The 24,249-nt window shown below is 38.3% G+C and overlaps 2 protein-coding genes across 2 annotated transcripts in view; one reads left to right on the top strand and one right to left on the bottom strand.

The window, feature by feature from the left end:
* The window catches only part of HLCS (holocarboxylase synthetase), a gene marked incomplete at its 5' end in the record, with an annotated part of 124,178 nt that extends 109,971 nt beyond the window's left edge, over nt 1–14,207 (top strand). The window contains 5 exons of the mRNA XM_082479920.1: nt 5,082–5,149; nt 6,149–6,309; nt 9,407–9,521; nt 13,268–13,481; nt 13,963–14,207. Of these exons, the coding sequence (XP_082336046.1) occupies nt 5,082–5,149; nt 6,149–6,309; nt 9,407–9,521; nt 13,268–13,481; nt 13,963–14,131 (727 nt within the window). The 3' untranslated portion in view covers nt 14,132–14,207. The remainder of the gene's footprint in view (nt 1–5,081; nt 5,150–6,148; nt 6,310–9,406; nt 9,522–13,267; nt 13,482–13,962) is intronic.
* A 7,556-nt stretch (nt 14,208–21,763) lies between these two features.
* The window catches only part of SIM2 (SIM bHLH transcription factor 2), a 60,723-nt gene continuing 58,237 nt past the window's right edge, over nt 21,764–24,249 (bottom strand). Inside the window, exon 11 of the mRNA XM_082493722.1 lies at nt 21,764–22,763. Coding sequence (XP_082349848.1) covers nt 22,036–22,763 — 728 coding nt within the window. The 3' untranslated portion in view covers nt 21,764–22,035. The remainder of the gene's footprint in view (nt 22,764–24,249) is intronic.

The raw sequence follows: 24,249 nt of genomic DNA, 5'->3' as shown, positions 1-24,249 counted from the left end.
CTATAGTCCAACCTCCTTCTTTTAAGCAGAGTCAACAATGGATTCAGACCAGCTTGCTCAGGGCTTTTTCCGGTCAGATCTTGAAAACCTCCAAGGACAGAAATACTCCACAGCCTCTCTGGGCATCCTATTCCAATGCCTAGTTATCATAGTTCAGTGTTATTTTCCACCTTGGTTAATGTGCATGCCATTTCCTCCTATGGTTCATTGGTAAATATATTAAGTTACTAGATAGTATAGGTCTCAGGATAAACCCCTGAGGAACCGCGGTTGTATCCAACCTACAGGTAGAGTACAAACCATTACTTTTCAATCCCAGAATCCAGACACTTTTTGCTCATCTGGTAGTGCATCCATCTAGACATCAATGGCCAACCTTGGACACAAGGGTGCTGTGAACACCAGCTTGAAGGTGGTTGCACCATTTGCCCTTCTCCATTCATCTGGGACTTCCCCTGATCTCCATGGCTGTGATGACAGAAAACAGCCTTGATGTGCAATCAGCCAGCTTTCTCAGCACTCTCAGATGCATCTCATCTGCTCTCATGGACTTGTACAAGTCAAGATTTCTCAAGAGACTTATGAGATCAATCCTTTTCTCCTGTTGGTATTTCCTCTTCTTCTTGAACCCTGTCTGTATGTGTAAAAGCCTGGCAGACCTTGTTGGTGAAGACTGGGGCAAAGAATGCATTGAGTAACTCAGCTTTCTGTGTGTCTGCTGTGCTTTTGCCTCAGTCAGCGAGAAGCCCACATTTTCCTTGTTTATTCTGATGAGGTAGCAGTAGACGTTCTGGTGCTCATGTCTCTTGCCAATCTTTAATGCAGTTGAGCTTCAGCTTTCCTAACAAGCTTTGCTTGCTCGACAATGTTTTGCCATTTCTCCTTTGTAGCATTTCTCCTTGCTTCCATCGCTTTTGTACATTCTTTTTACAGTCATGAATTCCCTTTTTAGCGAAACCAATCTCCTTGTTCGTCTACTTATTTGCCTCAGTGTTGTGATGGACCGTTATTTTGTCTGTGGGAGGTTGTCTTTGAAGACCAGGTCTGTTCAGCTCCCTTGCCCTTCGGAGCTGCCTCTCATAAGATCCCATTTATCAGGTCCCTGAATAAACCAAATCCTGTTCTAATGAAATCCAGGGGTTGTATTCTGTTACTTGCCTTCCTCATTCCTCTCGGGATCCTGAACAGCATTGACTCATGTTTGCTACTGCCAAAGCTGCTGCAGATTGCCACCTCCCCAGTCAGCTCTCCCTTATTGTTAGCAGTATGAGTCTGTCACTCCAGTTGATCATCTGATAATTTGTGTTAAGAGCTTGTCCCTAGCATCCCCCACAAGTCAGCTGGACTGCTTGCATCACACTTTTTTTGCCTTTTAGCAGATATTGGGAGATGGGAGTCTCCCATAGAAATCAGGATCTGCAGATGTCCTCAAGTTGCTCAAAGAGACTTGTTCCACTTTCTCCTTCTGCTTATGTGGTCTGTAACAAACTCCCACCATGATGTCATTCTTGGTGGCTTCTCCTCTGTTCGTGGCCCACCAGCTCTCTGTCTCTCTCAGTCTACTGCCTGTTTTACAGAAGACCTCCATATCTTTGAGCTCCTTCAGGTATTCATGTTCTCATGAAAACACGCTTCCAGGTAGGAGAGAGGGACCCAGATCAGTGTTGCCACGAAGGAGTCTGCACGGTGGACTCTGGAGTTACCTATTCTGCTTGGCCAGCACACCCTCCAACAGGCCATTCATCACACAGAGCTTGGAATCAGACACAGCATCACGCAGTTGAGGACTATAGGGAGATGGAAGGGCAATGGAGGAGAGTTTAGGAAAAGTATTAGTAGGCACATTGCTCATTTTCAAACTGGACATAATGGACAGAAACAGTGGATGTAAAGTAGTAAAGCAAGTGTTCAGGGCACCTTTTTGTCCAAAATAGTACAAGAAACTGGCCAGAAGGCGTGTTCCTTTCCATTTGACTAAAAATGGAAAGGTGGTTTTAATGTTGCTTTTATAATACTCTATAAACAAGCTATTTGAGTGTGAGATTTTTAGACAAGGAACTTGAAGTGAAGAGAGAAATCTGGTCATAACTTACCCTCTTGTGCCCAGGTATTTTAACATCTGGAATGTAACACTGCCTGTTGTAATACCTCTGCAATACTGTAACACAGCAGGATGCATTAATGAGAGTTTCAACCTTAAACCCACAACATCAATGAAATTTATAGTTGTCAGGCCGTTAACATTATTCAAACATATTTTTTTGTGGTTTCAATTCCCATTTTACATTCATGTAGGAAGAAAAGTCATTGTGTTGACTAGCCATGAAGACAAAGTCCTCCTTAAACTTGAAATGTCTATAAAACAATTAAGTATTGTTTATTACTTTTGACAGCATTCATAGTATGCACTACAGGGTGGGGGTAGAGTATTTGTATAAAAAAAAATATGCTAGAATATCTCTCTCAATATTTCAGCTGATTTAATATTCTTGAATACTAAAAGTGCTTTGGTCACGTTTTGGAAAATACCACAGAAATGTTCAAAGCAGAAAAGAAAAATTTACATAAAATTCTAGTATTATCTTCTACATCATATAGACGCCATCTGATACTCTTCCTGATGGGTAACTTTGTCTTCAGATGTTTCATGTTTCCCTGCTCTTGTATCTCGGTGTGGTCTTTTGACTTAATATGAAAAGCAAGGTAGTTAAAGAGCACAAAAAAACCCGGACAATTTGTTGAAGGCAAATATTTCGGGGAGGGAAATGTGGTGAGCACTGTGATTAAGTCGCCCTGCAGAAAAATGGAATCGTTAAATCTGCAACTGATTAAGTTAAAAGAAAAGAAGAGAAGTCAATATGTTAAAAAGTGCATGTACGGTTACTCTTTCTGGTAAGGAAAATACAAGTTGTTTCTCCCAGAAAAAAAACTAACAAGCACACAAAATTCACAAAGCTCTGAAGTTTGAGGGGGGGGGGGGGGGTGGTTGTGTAGAGTTTTTTACTATCATAAGCTTTATGGTAACTCCAGCACAATCTCAGGAAGTAGTAAAAATAAATCTATCTGTCTCTTGCTGTATCAGTCTGAGTATTAACAACTTCCCCATGTTGCGTCTGTTAAAGAATTTCTTCATGGCCCTTAAAAGTACAAACTTGGTCTCTGCGTTTAATATGTTGTTACCTGCTGCCAAGCCTCTAAATAGCTGCATTCATACATTCTGTTAATCATATTTCTTTGTTCTAGAAGTCTGTGTTTTGGATTCATAATTAACTTTTTTCCCCGCTCTGATTATTTTCCTCCCATCATGGCAGCACATGACTTTTTTTTTTTCCTATTTAAAAATAAACATGTGAATGGAGAAGTAATAGAAATTGGTGTATTTCAACAAAGCCTGTAATATCTTCCTAACTGTGCTTCCAAATTTAAATTAGATTTTCATGTTGCAAAACCCATGAACTTGGTGTTGTAACTGAAATCACGCTGTTCCCAGAAGACAGGGCTGAAGCCTCATGGGTGTAAAGAGCTATGGAGGATTTTCGCCTAGGTGCCTGTATGAGAAGAGGCAACCTTTGCATGTTAAAGTTTGGTGGTAGGTGGGTGAGCCTGGTCTCAATGTGTAATCCATGGACTCCAAAGGAAGGAATTATCGAGCTGTATTTCACATGAACTGGAAGGGGCCCGGCAAAAAGATCTTCTGGCTATTGTTCTTTGAAAAGGTCTCTCTGATTCAGGAGTAATGTGGGAAAGCATCGTGGAGCCTGTTACAGCTTCTGTCAATTTGCGTTCAAGTATTTCTAATTAGCCAAGGCGGTTGTGGTCCAGCCTTTGCTTGGGCCCTCCAATAACCTCCCGTTTTGATCGTTCTGAAAGCAAGTCAGCCATTTGAAAGATATTCTGAAACCATGGGGATCCTAGGTGCTTTTAGCTACCGATACAGCCCCAAGAGTTACTGAAGCCCTGCTTTTCAACCTGCAAAGCAGCAAGGATGGATAGTTCCTCAGCTGGTCGCCAGCCTAAAAATGTGTGGCTGTGGCCGCTGGGGGGGACACTTCTGCTTGCAGCTGGTCCCTGCTGCCCGTAGAGACTCGCTCGGTTGCAGAATTTGAAACACCTTTCATACATATCTGAAATTCAGAGGAAATAATTTTGAACGGTACTTTTTGCTGATTTGGACTGCACTTGTCTCCAAGACAAGATCGCTTTTATATGAATGAACAGCATATTTGTGCCCATATTAGAAGTAGGTTTGTATGCCATAAATCACTTTCTGGGTTTACCTTGCTGGCAACATCTTGAATATCTGTTTTATCTGTTAAATAACTCTTCCTGAAAATGTGAAATGGAGGAGGATCATAGCGCAGTTCAAATCTGTTTTAAAGTGGCTTGTATGAAGTTCTCACAGTAGGGTTTTTTCTTCTTTTTTTAAGTCTAGCGTTGACTCATTTGGTGGTGTTAAAGTGCACTTTCTACTTATCCCCAGAGGAAAGTTAGTATTCTTTTAAGTGAAACTATTTTAAAAGCAGAACACAAGCCTAAAATAAGCCAGTGTTCTCTAGAGTTCTCAGAAGGTGTAGATTTATTTACTGTAGTTAAATCATAATTAGTTCTCAGGGGATAGTGTATCTTTTAAACTGCTTTATTGCCACCATATTGGTTTTCTAAATAATCAGAAACTGCTGCCTTATATTCTGTAGTATGAACAAAAATTTGCTGTAAGTAGAAACAAATGTCTAGAATTGCTAGTTGTCACTTACTGAAGATAGTGACACGCAAAAAATAAGCACTTCAAGAAAACATGAAGAAATACAAAACGTATGTTATCAGAAGGCACCTTAAATGAACTATGGCTCTAAGTTTTTCCAGCGTAATAGATATAGTAATGTTTTACATGATCATTTTTCAGTTAATCTTTTTTTAATATTCTAATGCTTTTCGGTCAAGAATAAATGTTAAGTGAAAACGGATAAATGGTAGTGCAATGTTAATGTAAAATATTACCTGATATGTAAGCCTAGATTTTCATGAATGTAGCTTAGTGTTCCAGCTGATAAGCTTGTTTTTTTTTTTTTCCTAATTGGCAGGTTAATGTTCGAGTTGCCTGAGGAGATGGGTTTAATAGCAATTGCTGTTCGGCAAACACAAGGGAAAGGTGAGTAAATTTCCTTCTAGTGCTAGTAAATGTGTATTAAATACATGAAATAGGACATTTTAATGTCACTTAGCTGCCTTAAAGATACGTTGCGAGTATTTTTGATAATATAATCTATAGAATGATCATGTCTTCTTCTCCGGCTTGAACTGTGGATTCAAACTCAAAACTTTAGTTCATAGAGACCAAAGTAAACATTTTCAGGATGTTTGGTGGCTTTTGCAGAAATGATTTAGTGGTCTTCTAGTTTCTGCCAAAAAGTCTCTCCAGTCATGGAAACTGCCATCACTACCTTCAGTGTAACACGAGTCAGACTTCCAAATCAGAACTCCTTTTTGACTTAACTGGAACAAGACTGGGTCTTGACTTGCTCTGAAATAAAAGGCTTCTTGAGTCTGCAAGACCTGCTTGAACTGTTATGTAGGCTTTCACAATCTTTTGCAGATAAATATGAGCAAGTTCTACCTCTTTCTGAGGAGGGAGCTAGCACTAATTTAAAAGCCACATTCATTTTATTAGAAGAATACAGTGCCCAACCTAATAAGCTCTTCTGAGTACAGATCTACATGAAGATGGTTATCTGGCTTTTGGTAGAGATCTAGCTTGTGTCAAGTTGATTCACAATGTGGATGGATTTCTAGATGCTCACAGAGTATCTTCACAAATACTTCTTCAGTTAAACAAAGCAAGATTTTTTTTTGAAATGCATATGTTACCAGATACCAGGAAAATCCTGGAAGCAAGTCATTTAGGACATTCTAGGAAACTGAGTAGCAGCATGCACATTAAACAACCTGCTGCTTTTTTAAAGAAAAAGCTTTGCACTTTAACCATTTTTCTTTCAAAATTAGCTTGGAAACTCCATTACAGGACTTACGGTAGATTCTTGGATGGATACTATTGAATCTCACTGTTTTGCAGTTGTCTACATTAACAAAGTGGTCTTTTTTATAAATATTTTTTCTCAAGTTGAAGTTAACTTTTTTTCTCCCTCCCCAGGTCGTGGTGGAAATGTTTGGCTCAGTCCTGTGGGCTGTGCACTATCCACTTTACATATCACCATTCCTCTACATTCCAACCTGGGCCAGAGAATTCCTTTTATTCAACACCTGGTGTCCTTGGCAGTGGTAGAGTCAGTTAGATCAATACCAGGATATGAGGTATCTCATTCTAATTTATCTCAAAATTCCTGTTTCGATTTTCATTAAATTCAGGTTTTAACTATGTCTCCTATGCATAGAATGACTGAATGGTTAATATAGTTCTTCAGCACTAATGTAGTGGTAAACTTAGCCTTCACACATGCTTGGTTATTTATGTGTTTTAAGAAATCTAGTATACATATGATGAATACTGTCTTTTATTGAGCTGATTAAGTATACTGCACTCATTTCACTCGTAATCTTATGAAACTTAAGACTCGGTTTTCAGCAGTAAAGAAAACGTCAATTTTGTTTGTCTAACAATTGAGTTAATTTGTTTTGATTTTGAAGGAGTTGAGGAAGAGGGAGTAGGGAAAAATGAATAAAACTGATAAATCCTTTTCTGCTTTTTTTGTTGGTGCTGTTTCAGTGGCCACTTTATCCCTTTTAAAGGATTTTTCCAACCCTTGTTTAAGGTTGAAAAGTGATTTCTAGAGCAAGAACTTAGGAGTATTGCTCTCAAGAGGGAATCAAGTGTCCTGTCATCAATATTAAAATGAAGAACCAGTCTTCTTCATCACCTCATATATCTTCTTTTTAATGTTACCATTTCCTAATATTTGCTAACTATAAAACTTTGGTATTTTACAGAAGTAGTTAACTAAAGCATATGTTTCCTATATTACAGAAAATCAATGACTTATACACATTTACACATGAACTTTATTATAGTGGCACCCAGTAGCTTTGCTGTAGTTTAGGGTCTGTCAGCCTTTCTATTAAAACCTTCTAACTTCAGTGCTTCATAACTTGACTATAAAAACAAAATGCTTCAGGCTAAAATTTGCAATATAAAATATTTGGCTAGAGTGAATAATTTAACCGTTAAAATAGAATGGACAAGAGTTAGTTTTATAAAATATGAGTCTGACTGGGGAAGGAGTTAATTTATGAATAGAGGTGGTTTTGCTTCTGTATGCCTACCCTGGTGTACTGTGGCGTTTTGTATTTTATTCCATTCAAGAGGAAAAAGGTGACTGAATTACTAAACACTAATATAAAAATAGTATGTATCAATAATACATGTGCTATACACACTGCATGTGCAACACGTAGCTTGCTATGAACAAGACAAGGCTACTGGATCTCTTTGACAGTGCCTCCACCCTAGACAACGGGTGAAACCAATGTTAAGGTTCCGGACTCAAATACATAAAAGCAAGGAAATTCAAAGTTTTGTCAGAAACTCGATGCTTAAATTTCCCCTTGAGACTTAGATAATGCAGGGCTTTTCTTTATGTCAGAGGGACATCTGTACCATACCAAGTGCAGTAGCTGCAAACAATGGGCTAATCTATAGATGAGGTTTCATCCTCTCCAAATTTCCATACCTCTGTGGGTGTATGTCAGAGTCTTAATAATACTTTAACGCACTTTAATGTCATTCGCTGTGCTCAAAGTCCATTTAAGGATTTCCATTCAAAAATCTGAAATACCCGTGTCTCAGTTTATCAGCCAGTCAAGATTTTTAGGATTGTCACGAATGTTGACTATGCCAAACTGGCAGCGAGTGAGGCCTTTGTTCTGGATCTTCACGGAGAAAATCTGACTGCTCAACTGGAAGTTTTACTGTCAGATGATAGTGCTGCAAATGCAAATGTGCCTTGTATCAAGAGAGTGCTTTGCTTTCCCATTCTGAGAACAGCAGACATCTCTCTCTAGCGAGTGAAGATAAGAAGGTGCTCCGTTCCCAGCATATTTTGCGATGCCCATCGTTTCTTTAACTAGCAGATAGTTATGCAGTACCTTGTCACTCCATTTTGTGGCAAAGTCTCTGCTGTGTAGTTTACATCATGAGAATACCCAGTTGACTTGGTTTTTCTTTATACTTGCTGTCATTTCAGTTGCAGAGCTAGTGTCTTATCTCTTACAGGTGTATGTTTTCCTTAAGTAAGATCTACTGAATAGCTCTTCAGAAGATCTGTTAACACCGATAATACTATTTAACTATCTCATACTTCGAATGAAGTCTCAAGAGTCTTCTATAAATCCTTTCCCAGTGTGAAGAGTCAAGTTGTTTTCCATAATGAATATGAATTGGTGATACTCTCTCTTAGAATGCTTTGATAGCAAAATCAGGTAGTATTTCCTGTCAATGTATGTGTAATGGACTCCTCTCTGGCCTTTAAATCTGTCAGGAAAGTAGACATGGACCCAGGTGCAGTTTTCACACATCCTGTAAAGGGATTTCATAATCTACAATAGGAGGGAATGCGACTCTTGTAGTCCTGGAGCACCTCCCATAATTTGCCTCTGGGGATACAGTCATATGCAGTTTTTCAAACTACAGGAAGCACATTTGCTTTCTTTTTGTGTTTAAGTAGCCAGTGCAAAGTTCACTTCAGTTCTGTGGTTTCAACAAAAACTTCTCTATTGCACTGGAACGGTGTCACACAGCACAGTTTGTGTTTCCAGCTCCGTGGTGTTGCTTGAGCATAGCTGCTGAAAGCGTGAATATATTTAGGACATTACTGAAGCATTTACATAGTTGTGAACTGGAATTTCTCCTGTCTGCTAAATTTCCTTTCTGAAATTCAAGATGTCATTGTCTCCTTGCCTGATTTCTGCAAGGATCCTCAAATACAGTGTTGATGTTATTGTGGGCTTACACTGATTGTTTATCAGCAGTGAGCCACAGTGGCTGCCATAGTTTGCATCTTTCTTGAATAGATCTTTTAAATCTTTAATAGGCACTTGTGAATGAAGGAAAGGAATTGTATAAAACCTCACGATTTTGAGACTGAAAATCTCTAGTATCTTTAGTCCCCTCTTTGGTCACTCTAAGACTTTATTATCTGCCTTTTATTTTTTTATTAGACACTTTGACAGCTTCCAACCTCCTTAGTAAACCGTTTAACCATGTTACTATGACTTTTTCGGTAACATTTGCGGAGCACTTAAATAGGTTCTCATTACGAAGAGCAGTGGGCAGGATCACATTCAGTGCGGCAAAGAGGTACAGAAAATACAGAATATGGGGTGATGAATAAGCCATGTATCTTATCAGTATCAGAGAGCAAAGTGTTTCTAAATGTGTATTGTTTTGTTTCTTTAGGAGATTGATCTGCGAGTAAAATGGCCAAATGATATTTACTACAGCGATCTTATGAAGCTTGGTGGAGTTCTGGTAAACTCTACACTTATTGAAACAACATTTCATATACTTATTGGTAAATGTCTATTTTCAAGTTTTTCTATACTTTTTTTTTTCCTGAATAAATTTGTTATTAATGTCTTTATGAGTTCAAATGATAAGGACAAGAACAAATAATGACAGCAGGCATAAGGAAATAAAGCACAGTATTAAATCAAAAGGAAGCACAAAAAGTAAATGTTTTCATTTTTCTTAATAATTCCATATGCTTGACAAGAAAAACATAAATGCAAGCATCTGGGCTAGTGTAGTGGAATTCAAAGAAAGAGCATTACGTGAGAGAGGGAAAATGTCCTTGATCTATTGCAAAACTAGTAGAATATACTGAAAAATATATCCCTTTTTTTCAGGTTTGTTTTTTTTTTCAACATGACAAATTGTTAAATAACCTGCCTTTTAAATCAGGAGAAGAAGAGCTACGCACACATAGTAATGTTTCAATTTCTCTTTTCATCCTTCAAACATGTATTCGTAACTTGTTTCTGTTGATACCTTTCTAAAACTGCAATATTGCTGGTAAAGAGGCAGTGAATTAATGTTTTGATTAATTAATCACTTTCTTTAGTTCTCTCAGAAATTAAAATTTGCAATGTAGTTGGGAAGGCTGGCTGAGGGAGCAAAGAGTGACAATCTGTTCATTGGGAAGGTGCACGGTCTGCCTGCAAGGCTGGTTCCAAAAATGCAGCACAGCCAATCTCAAAAAGACTGTACGTGTGAATTGCAGCAAGTCCCAGTGCTGTAACAGGGGAAGGCATTTAGGTGCACAAATAAATATTGAGATGCTTTTATCATTTCAAGTATGATAATCATCCTGTTATTTGTTAAGGAAAACGTTTCCCCTAACTGCCAGCAGTGCAGATCTGTCAGACGTGCTCAGAAACCTGCCAGCAGAGATCTAGGGTCCAGTCTCAAAAATAATTATCTGTGCTATGTCTAAAAAATTAAAAGAAAGTTCCTTAGCAAGTCTAAAAGGTTAAAGAAGAACATGATAGTATTTGGTTTATATTTGAATATAGCAGGGTAGATAAGTAAAGTATCTTGCAAAGAGTGTGGACGTGATATTGTTTCTGTCGAGGTCCTATAAATTTTAAGGTGCAAACAAGCAAAACAGTTGAAGTAGTCATCACCTCCTTCTGTGAAACATGCCCAGTCATTAAATTTTCTGTTCAATTGTTATATCCTCATTTTGTAAATAATCTACATGTACAGAATGGAACACTTAAAAGAGTCTTTCTGTGCCCCGTCAACCATTTACTGCTTCCATATGTTTTTCCAGAGCCTGTTCTGGTTAACACAAGAAAAGCAAAAATGGCTCCAAAAATGGTTCATCTTATCAAATATCTCTTTGCACATTACATATTTCTTTTGGACCTTGTGTTGCTTACCCTGAACACCAAAGCATTCAAATTCAAATGGAAACTTTCATTATGCATTCTCTCTGATGTCTATAGGAGTTAACTTGGAGGTGAAAGGTCTGAGGTATGTACAAAGATGTATATTTTCATCAGCTTTCTTTTGGCTGGAAGCTTCTAAGATTGAAACTTACTTGCCACATACTAGTCCAAGGATCTGTTCCATCATTTTGATGACATATGTCACTAAGAGTAGTAGGGGTGACTCACGACATCTAATTTGTGGTATTAGTAGTAGCAATGAAATCAAACTTCCGCAACAGGAAAGGTAAGCCAGACCTCCCCTTTCTACAGTCATGCAGATTCCTTTCCTAGACCTTAATGTTCATTTGGCACTCATGAAGAGTATTGCATGTATGAGGGTAATGATCAAAATCAAAGATCCATCTACATGGCTTCACTGCTCTGAGAAGTATTTCAGAAGAGTAAGGCAAGAGGCAAACCTGCCTTTTCTCCTCTACCATGTGCTTGAGACCTCACAGATGACACACTTCATGTTCGTCTCTAAATGCGTTTTTAAAAAAAATCTTAAGAACTTAGTTGTTGCGGGACTTTTGGAAGAAGAGTTCTGCAGAAGAATCATAGAATGGTTTAGGTTGGAAAGGACCTTGAAGATCATCGAGTTCCAAGCCCCCTGCCATAGGCAGGGACACCTCTCACTAGACCAGGTTGCCCAAGGCCACGTCCAGCCTGGCCTTGAACACCGGGGCAGACTCAGAACAGATGCAGGCAGTCAAACGCAAGTGGAATGCAAGGGACAGCTAATGTGCTTGACCGACAAAAGCTCTGTCTGCCTATGTGTGCAGCTAAGGCAAGTCCGAACAGTGCACAAATGCTGAAAGCGGGGCTAGCCCTCACATTTGAAGACGTGTTAGCCACATCAGCACACTGTGAGGTCAGTGCTAAATGTTTGGTTTTTGCTCTTCTCACATGGGCAATGCAGAGATACCTCAAGAGTCCTGAGCACCTAACGTTAACGTTTTTCAAATTAGCTGCCTACATTTTTGCCACCCTCTTTGTCCCCGAATGCCTCCGCCTCAGCTGAGCTCATCATCTCAGTATGTCTTTCATGTCCATTTCAGTTTTGGGGTTGCTAAGTAGTGGTCTCCATACATACATGCCAGAGTGTCCTGAGCCTGCAGAGGGACTCCAAGGCCCCATTATGCACTTTGACAGTACCAATCTCAGTATAACGGCTACAGTCACTCTCTTCATCGTACGGTGTTTGAGTGTAACCAGCTGAGTTGGGGTTTGCTGGCATGGCACATTATATTTTCCAGTTCATTTTCCTTTGACTCTTTCCAATAATGCATTTCTCCTCATTTCCATAGCGTCTATGTGTTGGTACTGGTGTCACTGTTGCTTTCTCTGCATGCGTTCTCTGACTAGTTAAAAGTCAAAAACTCCTTTTCACTGAAGAGATCCTTCTTCTCATAGTTCATACGGATTACTTCATATATGAATAGTCTCATTAATAGCAAATTTACAAAAAAAGTGCATCTGGACCTTCTTGCAGATGGAGGTGTAACATGTCTAAACCTGATTGACAGACTGGGTTTTTATCCCAAATGTCTGAGGAAAGCAAAATCTAAATTATTAGGAGAAAAAAATAAACAGGTAATACAATATATTTCTTTACATCCCTCGAAGCCTGTTTCAGCAGGCTGCAAAAAAGGCCCCGAGAGCCATATTTAAATAAGAGAGGCATTCTGCCAACATTATTCTAGCTGGAGAAATCTCCGCGAGAGACTTGAGGCTTCTAAGGGATATGCTGTGGCAAGGCAGATTAAGCAAACCGGAGTCTTACATGGCAAACTTAAATCTTCTGGGCTTTTCAGAGCAAGCCAAACCAGGCTTATCAGCTGAGTAAAAAGGCTTAATTTTCAGAAAATGCCATTGGCTAACTGTAGTAGGCAGAAAGGTCTCTTAATTAAATTTTAGACTGAAAGATAAAACTCCTATGATCGATGATGTACTCTCAATTAGCTAATGACCTATCAGCTTCCAGGGAGTAAAAGAATTTCTGGGTTTGATGTTACTGTAACATGCAAGTTACCACTTACCATCTTCCTAAGCCACTTTGATAGGATGGTGTGTTGTTGAAAGGACTGCACTAGTTTTGCTTCTCCAATTTTGAGGAGGCATTTTAAGGGCAAGAAACAACTGAAATCTGGACTGTGATTTGTAATTACACAAGTAGGAAGATTTAAAGGTGTAAGAGAGTGAAGAAAAACAGTTACTGGAAACATCCTTAGAGATAATTGTGTCAAGTAGTTGAATAAAGTACTGGTGGTGATAAAGAGTTTGTATTTACAGATTGTGTCCTCTTCTTTTGGTTTGTCTTCTTCAGGCTTTGGATTTAATGTGAACAACAGCAACCCCACCATATGCATCAATGATCTCATCACAAAATTTAATAAGGAAGAGGGGACAAAGCTGAAGGCTTTGACTGCAGACTGTCTTATTGCAAGAACTGTAACTGTGCTAGAGAGGCTTATAGATATTTTTCAGGAGAAAGGGCCCAACGGAGTTCTTCCCCGTTACTACAAGTACTGGATACACAGGTAAGAAAGTTGGAAAGAACTCATGGATATTTTGTATTTTTCTACTTTTTCTACCAGATTGCCTTTAGAAACTAGTGACTTAATTAAAATATACTCCCAAGTAGGAAGTAATTTTTTAAGGGAGAATAAAAATAGCACATAGTAAAATCAATGAACTAGCACGGGTTAAAGAATGCTTCTGGGTAATTTACATGTATCATCTCAAAACAAAGGGAATTGGGAATGATTTGTTTAGCTAGTGATGAAGCTGCTGTACTCATGTCTTTTATTAAAAAAATTGACAGTTTGGATTAACTCCAACTCTGTTAATTCCACAGAAAAAAGTTAAAACAGGTAGCAAATGCTGCTGAAAATCATTCTCTGTAAAGAACCGGTGAAGTGGGAAATAAAATATTCTGCTAGACATTAGTCCTCTAAGCTATTTTTAATTGTCTCTGCAGTGTCCACCAATTAATTCCTGTCTGTTTCTCTTTATTTGCAGTGGTAAGCAAGTCCGTCTCCACAATGAGGAGGGCCCGATTGCATGGATAGTTGGGATAGATGATTATGGATTCCTTCAAGTTCACGAGGAAGGCAAGGGTGTAGAGTCTGTGCACCCAGATGGCAACTCTTTTGACATGCTGAGAAACCTCATAGTCCCAAAGCATTAATAGTCCTCAGAGCTCACAGCGCACAAGGAGGCTCTTTAGTATTTGCCACCAAGTAGCTAAACCTGCTTAAAGGTGGGAAGGGTAGTTACTAGCTTGTTTGTTTGTTGGGTTTTTTTCTGATTTTCTGATATCTTTGTTCTTTGACATGGATAACTTCAACAGTTAAGAGGAGGTAGTTTCTCATTGCTGAAGGCCTTCATTTTTTCCTATTAAGTTTAAAACACATCTATGTTCCCATTCTTTGTAAGCATCTATTCTTTAAAAGGAACCTGATTGCAAAGGAATACCTTGCAATGAACAGAACTTTCTCTTCAATTACACACTGTTTTTGAGAAACTGAAGTGGCTGAATATTTCCTTTCTGTGTCTCTGTGTTTTTATTGTGCTTTAGCGCAATGCAGTACAATTTTTACGTTTTTATTGTGTTTTTTTTAAACTAAATTCTAGTTTATGCATTTCTGTGGTGGAAACAGCTGGAAGAGCTTATCATATATTTCTGAATTACTGGGCTTACCACTGTGTTTAGATTCAGATCTAAGTAGAGCCTTGCTGGTTTGGTTCTCCAAGTGGGCCTATACAACAGTTTACCATCCTGTGCTTTGGTCTCAGGTCTGCAACTCTGTCATGGCTGCCTTGAGTTTTTGGGGAGTTTTCCATCAGCACTTAAGAACTGTGGTCAGTTATCCAAATTATTTGTACTCTGCTTTTCTTAGTCAATTGGATCTGAGTAAAGTGTCTCATATCTCCTTTGAATCCAAGAGGCTTTAGCCCTCCCTAAGAATAGGCCACTGGAGTAGTGTATCACCTATCTGCAATCCTCTTATCCAAGTTATTGTAGGATCCCATGTCAGGAGAGGGAAGTCTAAATAGTTTACAACTTAATAGTAATTCTATTGTAATAGCAATGGAGTTAAGTGAATCAATAAGAGAAAAACACCCTGCTCTTAAACTCCCTGCCACAAACAACTACTATAGTGAAAAAGAGAAAACACATAGTTAACCTGCCTCCAGATTCTCTTCCATTGTTTCTGTTGTCACCCCCTTTCCCAAAGCATCTGATTTTGCTGCTAACCATTAAAAGCAAGAGGTTTGACATCTGCTGACCTGAAAGTAGCTTGCTTTGGGGGCTGACGGCACAGTTCCCAGGTAGGTGTAACAGCTTGGTTGTGTTTGGAAAGCAGCGCGAAGTCGGCATGTGGGAGCTTCCATGCGATGGCAGCTTGTCGAGTTTTGCTCCTGGGCAAGGCGAATTTGCGCCAGGAGGCTTGGCCACCACGGCGCTTCAAACAGTTCTCTGCAAATGAAAGGTTTGTCGTAGGTGTGATGTGGGCAGCTTCATTTCCTCAAGTAGGCAGCACTGCTTATTACCTTACCTCGTCCCTACTGAAGGGGGATCAGCCTAATTGGTTTCCACAAAGGACTTCTGTCTACTAGCCAGAAATGGGGTTTTTAGGTTAAAGTTCACCTCATAAACAATCTGAACATGTTAGTAGATTGTTTCAGTTACAAAGCCAAGGAGTCTTAAAACAAGAAAGCTAGTCTGTAATGGTAATTTAGAGTAATCCTCACATATTAGGGTTTAGGTGGTTTGGCAGCAAGTGCTAGAAATTAAGTTGTCCCTGTTACATTTAGGATTTTATGCTCCGTATCACAGTAGTTTTGTGTGTGTGCCTGGTTGTCCATCCCCTGCCGGTTTGTTTTCCCCCATGATCCACAACCTATGAGACTGCACACCAACATTTCATAGAACTGTACAGAGGAGTGTAGACAGCTGTTAATTGGCATAGTTAAAATCATGCACATGAACACCATTTTTTGCTTTTTCCCACCAGATGCTTTCAAAAATGCTTTGGGCTGTTAATTTTCGGCAGCTGCCTTTATTTCAGAATCAAATAATGACGCATATTATAATCGAATTAAACTTGAGTCTGAGTTAATACAGTTTAAGTAAAAAGAAGAGCCCATTTATGTACACGTATATAAAAAATGTGTGTGTGCATACTCACACCATCTTTCTTGTGCGTCTTCTCTCTACCTTTTCCTTCAAGCAGCTTATGAGCAACGTGTGCTGCTGCAGGTCAGCTATGGAAAGCATAGCCCTTTTTCCAACCACAGTTTTACAAAACTTTTGATCTGTACCTCAATCCGATATTTGTAGCTAAAACACTGTCTCTGCTTTGGTACTGTAGGGTGTGCCTATAGGAAGCGCCTTTGATTTCGCTCATATTCCAGATAGACTGATGAGTGCCTGTAGAGGTTTCTTTTAACAGCTGGGTCCGTGCATCACGTTTTGACTTGAATTGCTTCCTTAAAACATACTCTCCCTTCGCTAGGGACAAGTACTGTAAAAGAACGACAGGGGAAAATGGCAAAACATGTTGCAGTATGAAGAAGGGCAGAAGGGACCTGCAAACGTGTACTCAGCTACACTGCCACAGTGTCTGAGCAGCAAGCAGATGGATTTTTTAATAGTAAAATGCTGCAATGTTTCCTGGTTGCTGCTGTTCCTTTTGGATTTCTTCATAGCCTTCTTGATGAAAAGCTTGCTCTAGCCTCACTTTGACTTGTAAGATTATTCTGAAGATTTTTGCATTGGAAAGAAACTTAGCATTGAACTTCATTTCTGCAAATGAGAACTAACCAAGTGTGGGTGTGCCAGGGCAGAGGGGGGTGCTGTGGGAGCGTACCCCTTTGCCTCTACTGTTGAGTGGCCTATCCCGTGTGTATAAAACTACCTGTTGTCTTGAGAAAACGGCCTTGAGTTGGACGAAGTGTTTGTTACAAACCTCACCTTTCCTCCAGAAGAACCAAAGAACTTCACAAAGAAATTTCCCGTTGTATAGCGAGCAGCTGCAGAAGGTCCTTCTGACAAGCAGCTGTTGCTGCCCGGAAAGCCAGTGAACCTTCCTGTACCACACGCGCCCGAAGGTGGGTGGGGAGCACAGCCAGGACTCTTAGTCTTTAGATGCCAAACTTGGCACACCCAGAAAGCCACAACGGTTTTGTATGAAAGTCATTGTTATGATGGTTCTTTATGCAGGACAGACAAATGTGGTGTAGAGTGTCTCTGGACGTAGGTATGGAGAGAATCAGAGAGCTCCAGATCCAAAAATAATGCACTGGAAATGTTTTATTTCATTCAGCTGTCTGGATCAGTAAAACACCTCTTTCATTGTGAGGCTGATGTCATATCTTAAACTATTTTCTTGATGAAGTGCTTTCAAAAAGCATTCATTACGGTGTCCGTATTTCTGTGACTTCATTTTTTTTCCTCCTGGAGTCTGTTATAACATTTCTCATTACACATTGTGAAAATATTTGTAGAGATTGTTTATTGATAGGAAAACTTCTGCCGAGCAAGCTGGGTGTATTGGCACGTGTCTATGTTCAGAAAGAGTAAGCGGGTCGTGTCCAGTCAGCACCAATGCTGTTTCCAAAGATTTGAAAAAGTAATAATGTACTTAACATTTAAGAGTTCAAGCAGTACATCTCACTTCTAGTAAAAGGTTTTATAAGACTTTAGAGCATTTTTTAAAATATATCCAACAAATATAATCTACTTCAAGGGCTATTACCTAGAAATAATATTAAAGCATTAAATTCTTTATGCTGCTGCTTCGTTGTACAAACGATTTTTTTATTTCTTTGCTTTTTCTGATTGAGCTACAAGACATCAGCAGTCTAAAGAATTACTCTCTGCAACTACTTTGGAATATATAGTAACTATATAAAGAAAGAAATGAAGTACAGCCTGATATCTGTCATGAAAAAGATTTGTGCTGCAAAGAGCTGATTCCTGGGGGTAACTGGTTTGATAAAAGCATTTGCATGCGTGAGTTACTGCAGTGATGCACCGCACTGATCAGACACCAAAGAAATTAAATCTGGACTGAGGTCAAAGCTGAACAGAGGTCAAAAAATGATGGCGCGCCGCAGGCTGCGGCCGTGTAACACGCAACTGAGAAAAAAGAACGGCAGGGAGGAATTGTAAACTGATGTCATGTCTGAGCATCCTGCATTAGCACGTTTCATTAGTGATTCTGTGTTGTCTTCAGTTCCCCAGGAGTCTTCCTTTAAAATGCAACGTGGCTAAAATACAATAAATAAATAAAAAATCTTTGTATTTTATAGTACATTAACTGTCAAATATAGTACATCTTACAATCGAAATAAATTTTCAAATATGCAACATTATTCTTTGTGACACCCTGTGTTTTTTAGTAAAGAAGAAATCCAACTCACTTTTCCTTTGGCTACAGGATTTTATTAACATTTTAACAGTTTCGTTTTACATAATAAATAAGCAAAAATGCTTTACATTTTTAGGGAATACATATATAATTCTGAGCATTAATAGGTTGTTTCTTTTGCGTGCTTTTTCACCTACATTTGCCAAATAGCTTTTATCTGCATCATATAAAAAAAGCAAAATCTAATGTTCAGGAAAAAAATGGAATAATAAAATTTTCTCTGTTTTGTTTTTGAAGTATGGCTGAAATGTTGAAAAATCTTTGTTGTCCCGTTTTGTGATTTTTAGAGAAATACAGGTATTCCGGCAGGTTTCCCATTTGTTTGCACTTTCTCTCAGTGATACATTCTCCAATTGTAGATCTATTGTCCGCTGTGCTTAATTTCATTAGATTACTTTAATAGTCTTTTTTGAATTGCAGGGCTACTGCGACCCAGAGAGAAGTCTGTTCCCTTATCACCTTATTTACATGGTGGTGTTTCTATAGTAAGATAAAAACTTTTAGACCTCAGTATGGGATAAACATTTCCAACTTTACGTTTTGGTAAAATAGTCCCTCTCTGTCTCGCTTTCTCTCTCGCTCCCCATATTGTTTACTTGCTAGATCTGAACTCCCCTAAGAGTTAAAAACCTGTCAAGTCACATGACAAAGGTATCTGTAGTGGCTCAGACAAGTACGGTAGAGAGAAATGAGGTTATTTCTCATAATATATTCCAATTCACACTCCACTACTGTGCCATAATTTTTTCCAATTATTAAGACCGTTGCCGCTGTCAGTGGTGGTGCCGCATTCTGCAGTACGGGTGTGCTGTGAACATCTGTAGTTTAACTGACTAAAAGTCATATTTTTCTCTCAATATAAATTACTCACATTCCGGATGTGAACGTGCAACTGCTGTTTCTATTTTGGAATGGCAGGAAAAAATGTTTCACACATTTGCTTTTTAATCACAGCTCTTTTCTAAACCTACCCTGTATTATCATATGTGAATGCATAATTGATTCATTATTGCCTAACAGGGAAAGTTCATGTACCTGAATATCACATACTGGAAAACATCTGCGGGAGAATGATGGAACACCTCCTCTGCTCAGGCTCATTGCATAAAGCCTGGAAGTGTGAATAACAAGGTAGACTCTGGAAAAATATTTTGTGGTATTTTAGTGAAAAATATCAATGGTGGTTTTTTAACCAAAGCCTAATTTATACGTTCCTGAAAAAACATGTTTTTATAGTGAGAAGTACTTACAAGAACAGAAAAATACACCAGATCAACTTTGTGTGCAGCAATGCCACTAATGAGGTATAGAGAGAAGTGTGGTATGAGAGTTGTGCATCAGGTTGCTTTTTAACGATGCAAACAATGTCAGTTACTCCTTTATAGGGCATGGTTTTAATTTAACATAATTAACATACAAGCCTTAGCATAATTGTATCTTTTAAGGAGCTGGGCCCGTTTATTAGTAACACTGGCTGGGAAGGATATTAAGCAAAGCCACTGTAAAACCAGCTTGTGTCTCATCGCTTCAATTTATAAAGTCAGAATGACAGTAATGTTCACTCGTAACATTTCTGTGGACTTGCTAACTTCTCGAGCGTTAGATGAAATGAGGAGCGCGGTTGCACTGAGCGAGTGAATATGTGGGTTTAGTTCTGCCTTTTTTTTAAAGTCAGTATTCCAGTAATGGCTGATTAGGTCTTTTTTATTGTATTTATCACGAAAGGTATTTTTTTGCTTTTTTAGCAAATGAAAAAGTCAGACAACTGTGAGGTTCCAAGTGAACATCAATTTAACTTCATAATAAACCCTTCTCTGTTAACCTTTCAATAGGAAGCAATAAAACTACTGAAAATTGTTTTCAAACATATGTTTTAAAAGTATTTTTGTGTACTCACAGCAATAAGTATTCATATGTACAAGGAGGTGACTGAATATTATTGCTGCATATGAAAGATGGAGAATATGTAATTTTTAAAAGTGTGTATTTCATTACTTTTTTATCTGACAAGGTGCAATCCATGAGCAAGTGTTTTTCCATATTGCACAAGCCAGATAAGCATTTTCTTCATCGAAGGTCTCTCTAAAGAGTCTCCGATAAGAGAGAGGAAGTTTTAAAAGTGTAAATCAGCCTTGAATTGGGCTAAGAAATGTAACTGAGTTATAGCTGACTCAGCTGTACAACAACCAACAACCTTTATTGTTGGTATCTACAGCTATTACTTAGGTAATCATTCCTTGTTTTATCAAGAGCACGCAGCGTTTGGGGAAGTGGTTGAAAAACAAAGTGAGCCAATGGCTGTTAGTGAAACGCACACAGTTCCGTATGTCTCCTCATTTGTAAACTTTACAAAGAAGCAAAAAAAACCCAAAAGACAGGGAAATCTATTCCTGACAGGCTGGACAAAATGTCAATGTGTGCTGTATGCTTTTCGCTTGCTACAGTTTATTACCACAAATTGAGATGTGTGCAAAGCATTTCAGTTCCAAACCCCGATGTCCTCAAACTCTGCTTCACTTCAAGTGCAACTTTGGTTTTTGTGGTTGTGCAATGACTTTCGATTTTCCGTATTCGGATTGTCCGCTGACCTAATTTGTGAAGTGCATGAATCAGTCAAATATTAATCTTACCTTTGTGTTGACAATGGGATTTATGCTTAAGGAAGTTCAGCGCGTTAAAAACTGGACATTTCAAACTTCAGAAGTCTACTGGTAAGTTTAAAATAAAGTATAAACATTTGTTATTCCCTTGACTGTAGAGAAAACGTTTCTGGTGCTATTATTAAGGTGTATTTTTGACTAGCTGGTTTGAAAATCTGCACAGCCTTCTCCCAGAATACTCAGTGAAGCACTTATTTTAGAAGTTTCTTTTTCTTATTGCAATGTTTTTTATGGGGAATAGTCTTTAGTTCCTGCTACGTGATTTGTCCCAATTTGCCATGACAAGACCTGTAACCTTTTAATACATATTTTAGTATGTATTAATTTGTCATATTGTTCCTTGTCAAGATAAATGGTGGTGGTAACAATCTCAGAACACTGAAATCTATGTTAAAGAAATTAAATTTAGATTTGATTTATTTAGTTGAAAAAAATTTTGATAATTAATAAATAAGCTTTTTTCAAACTGAGTTCTTTAGTGCAGCTGTATTACAGATACTGAAAATCACCACTCTTTAATCAAAGTTCATTTGCCAGGATGTTTAACATGTGGGTGGAGAGTTGATGTCAGGTTTCACACGGTTTGTCAAAAAATACCTAAACTAGAGTGTATATTTATGGTAATGTTAAAAAAAAAATCTTGAATGTATTTTGAGAAGGAGGGGGTAAGGAAAAACATGTTCTTCATATAAATCTCTGCATATAACACCTATCATTTAATTTTGTTGCACACTATAAAATAACAAAAATAAGATTTGTAACTTGTCTTCTCACTGGCACCAGAGCTTAATCTGTGACAACGAAGCACTGAAGCTAGATGTAGGGTTTTTTCCTGACCTGGAAGGTACTGTTACACGTGGCTTGCCAGGAACACACAAGTCTGTCCCTCATTGACCTTCAGCTATGCTCAGTAAATGTAACCATGTTTTCTCATGCTTTTTGCAAATCATTACAGTTTGGCTTCTTAACTAAATGTAAATACTCCTCTATTACCGTCACCTTCCATTGGCTATTATTACAGAAGTTCCAATATAATGGGGTAGTGCAGATTCCTTGTGGGTTTCTGGAGAAGAAGCTGATGAGGGGCTTTGGTTTTTGTAAATAAATGTATTTACTTCCTCAGAATTGTATCCATAATTTTCTCCTACATGTCCTGTCGCTGTACATGATGAAGTTTGAAATGTACCGTGTTTGGCTAAAACATGGTGATAATTTAGAAGCACAAATGGAACTTGTCCGGAGGGTCTCACATCCATCACACGTTCACTTTCGGAGTCATGATTGAGCTTTACAGTCATTCTCTCATCGCTGTCTAGTTCATCTGGATTTGTAGCATGGTGATTGATGTGCCCGTATTTGGGTTCTTTCATACAAATCCTTCGCGTTTGCTCATATACTGAGGGCATTGGCAAGAGATGACTTAATTGTCCTATAGCTTTAGACTGAAAACATTCTGATTTTGGCAGCAAGGAGTTAGCTATTGAGTTTGAAAAAGAACTTTCATTAATGCTCATTTTTTCTTGTAGGTCTCTGTTAAAAGCTATCTTGTTTTCTTCTTTAATGAGGTGGTGGGGTGGCTGAATCCTGGTTTCTATTTTGTTGGGTTTCACGATGCTGGAATCATACATCTCTTCTTTGTATCTGCTGCCTGGCATGGGCGCTGTGCAGCTTGTAAAGTTGTCAGATAGAGCATCTTGGCTGTATCTTCTGTTTGATATGGGCACTTGCAGGAAAGAGAAAACATGTTAATTACTGACAGTGAGCTCATATAATAGACTCTAGCACTTTTTAAGACTGAACTTTAATACCCATTTGGTTTGGGCCAAATCCAAGTCCTAGTGAAGACAGCAGAGACATTCCCATTTGCCTCAGTGGCTTTGGATAAGTCTCTTTGAGACAGTGCTGAGGAAAAAAACAACAACCCCAACCCATTCAGAAGGGCCGACAGTGTTGAACAATTCTGAAAAGATTTTCCATGCCCATTTATTTATTTGACTGAATAATTATAAATCACTGTCATTACTAATATGGTTAAATCAGGAAAATTAAACCAAAGAAATGTTTGGAAATATGACCTCCTATCAAAAACCTTGGCCTTAAGTAAGCTCTTTTCAGTGATTTATCAAACAATTTACCAAAGGATGGTTGGATAACACTTATTACATGTCAATGAGTCACTGATTAGTGTAAAATAGAATTTATTCTTCCTGTCACTGTGGAAGTATATTGGACACTTGACATTGTAAGGAAAGAAGAGAGTGTGTAGTATTAGATACTGATGTGTGAGTATCTAATTTGTGATATCTATTTGTGATATATGTAATATCTAGATTGTGTCACGTTAAAGGCTTTGCTTTTTCTCTTTGAAAAACTAGCATCAGACTGAAAAGCAACATAAATACTTCTTGAGTAGTGCTGTATCTCTGCTTTTAAGATACTACCATGTAATAAGGATACATGTATAATATAAATGTAATTTACAACATATACTGAGAACATTTTGTTTGAATGTGGGAGTACTAAACTGGGTATGCATGGAAAATCAGAGGCTAGTTTCTTAAATTTTCAAGAAAGTATGCACCTAGGATTTCTAGTCAGGCTTTTCCTCTAAAATACATTGAGTAATCTTAGTTTTCTCTTGAGTTTCTGCATGGTAGCTGAACTCTTGAAACAATTTGAATTGTTTTTACCATTTTCTGCTTGGCTTATGCAGATTTTCTGTTTTGTACACTCCCATTGACAAATGGTAAAAGAAAAAAACACTGGTTAACTCCTATAGAGTATGGCTAAAATTAAGCGAGTACTGATTTTTTTGCACTGTCTTGCATGAAAAGTTTGACAGTTATACCAGTCCTCCAAGGCATATTTGAAAGTTTTATGTTAAAAGTTAAATGAGGCACTTAGCAAATTTCTCAAATTAAATCTGAACTCTATTTTGTGTTATGCTCACTGAAAGCCCTGGACACCTAAGTGCCTTTTGTAAAAGGGATTTTCTGTTTTTCTAAAAATTTTATTCAACATCTTCAAAGTTTTGGAGTTCCCCTGTAGTGGTTGCTGACGTAACTGTACCTGCTAATAATTAAATATTCCCTGTGCTATAGTAGACTGGCAAAGCCTTCATGTATAACAGAGGAAGCAGAAATAGCTCGATTGTACCTTTTTTTTTATATGCAGAGCTTCATTAATTTCAGAGGGAGTTGCACCACATA

The sequence above is a fragment of the Vanellus vanellus genome, assembly GCF_965231255.1.
Source record: "Vanellus vanellus genome assembly, chromosome: 1".
Lineage (NCBI taxonomy): Eukaryota > Metazoa > Chordata > Aves > Charadriiformes > Charadriidae > Vanellus > Vanellus vanellus.
This window is presented reverse-complemented; position numbering and strand designations above follow the sequence as displayed.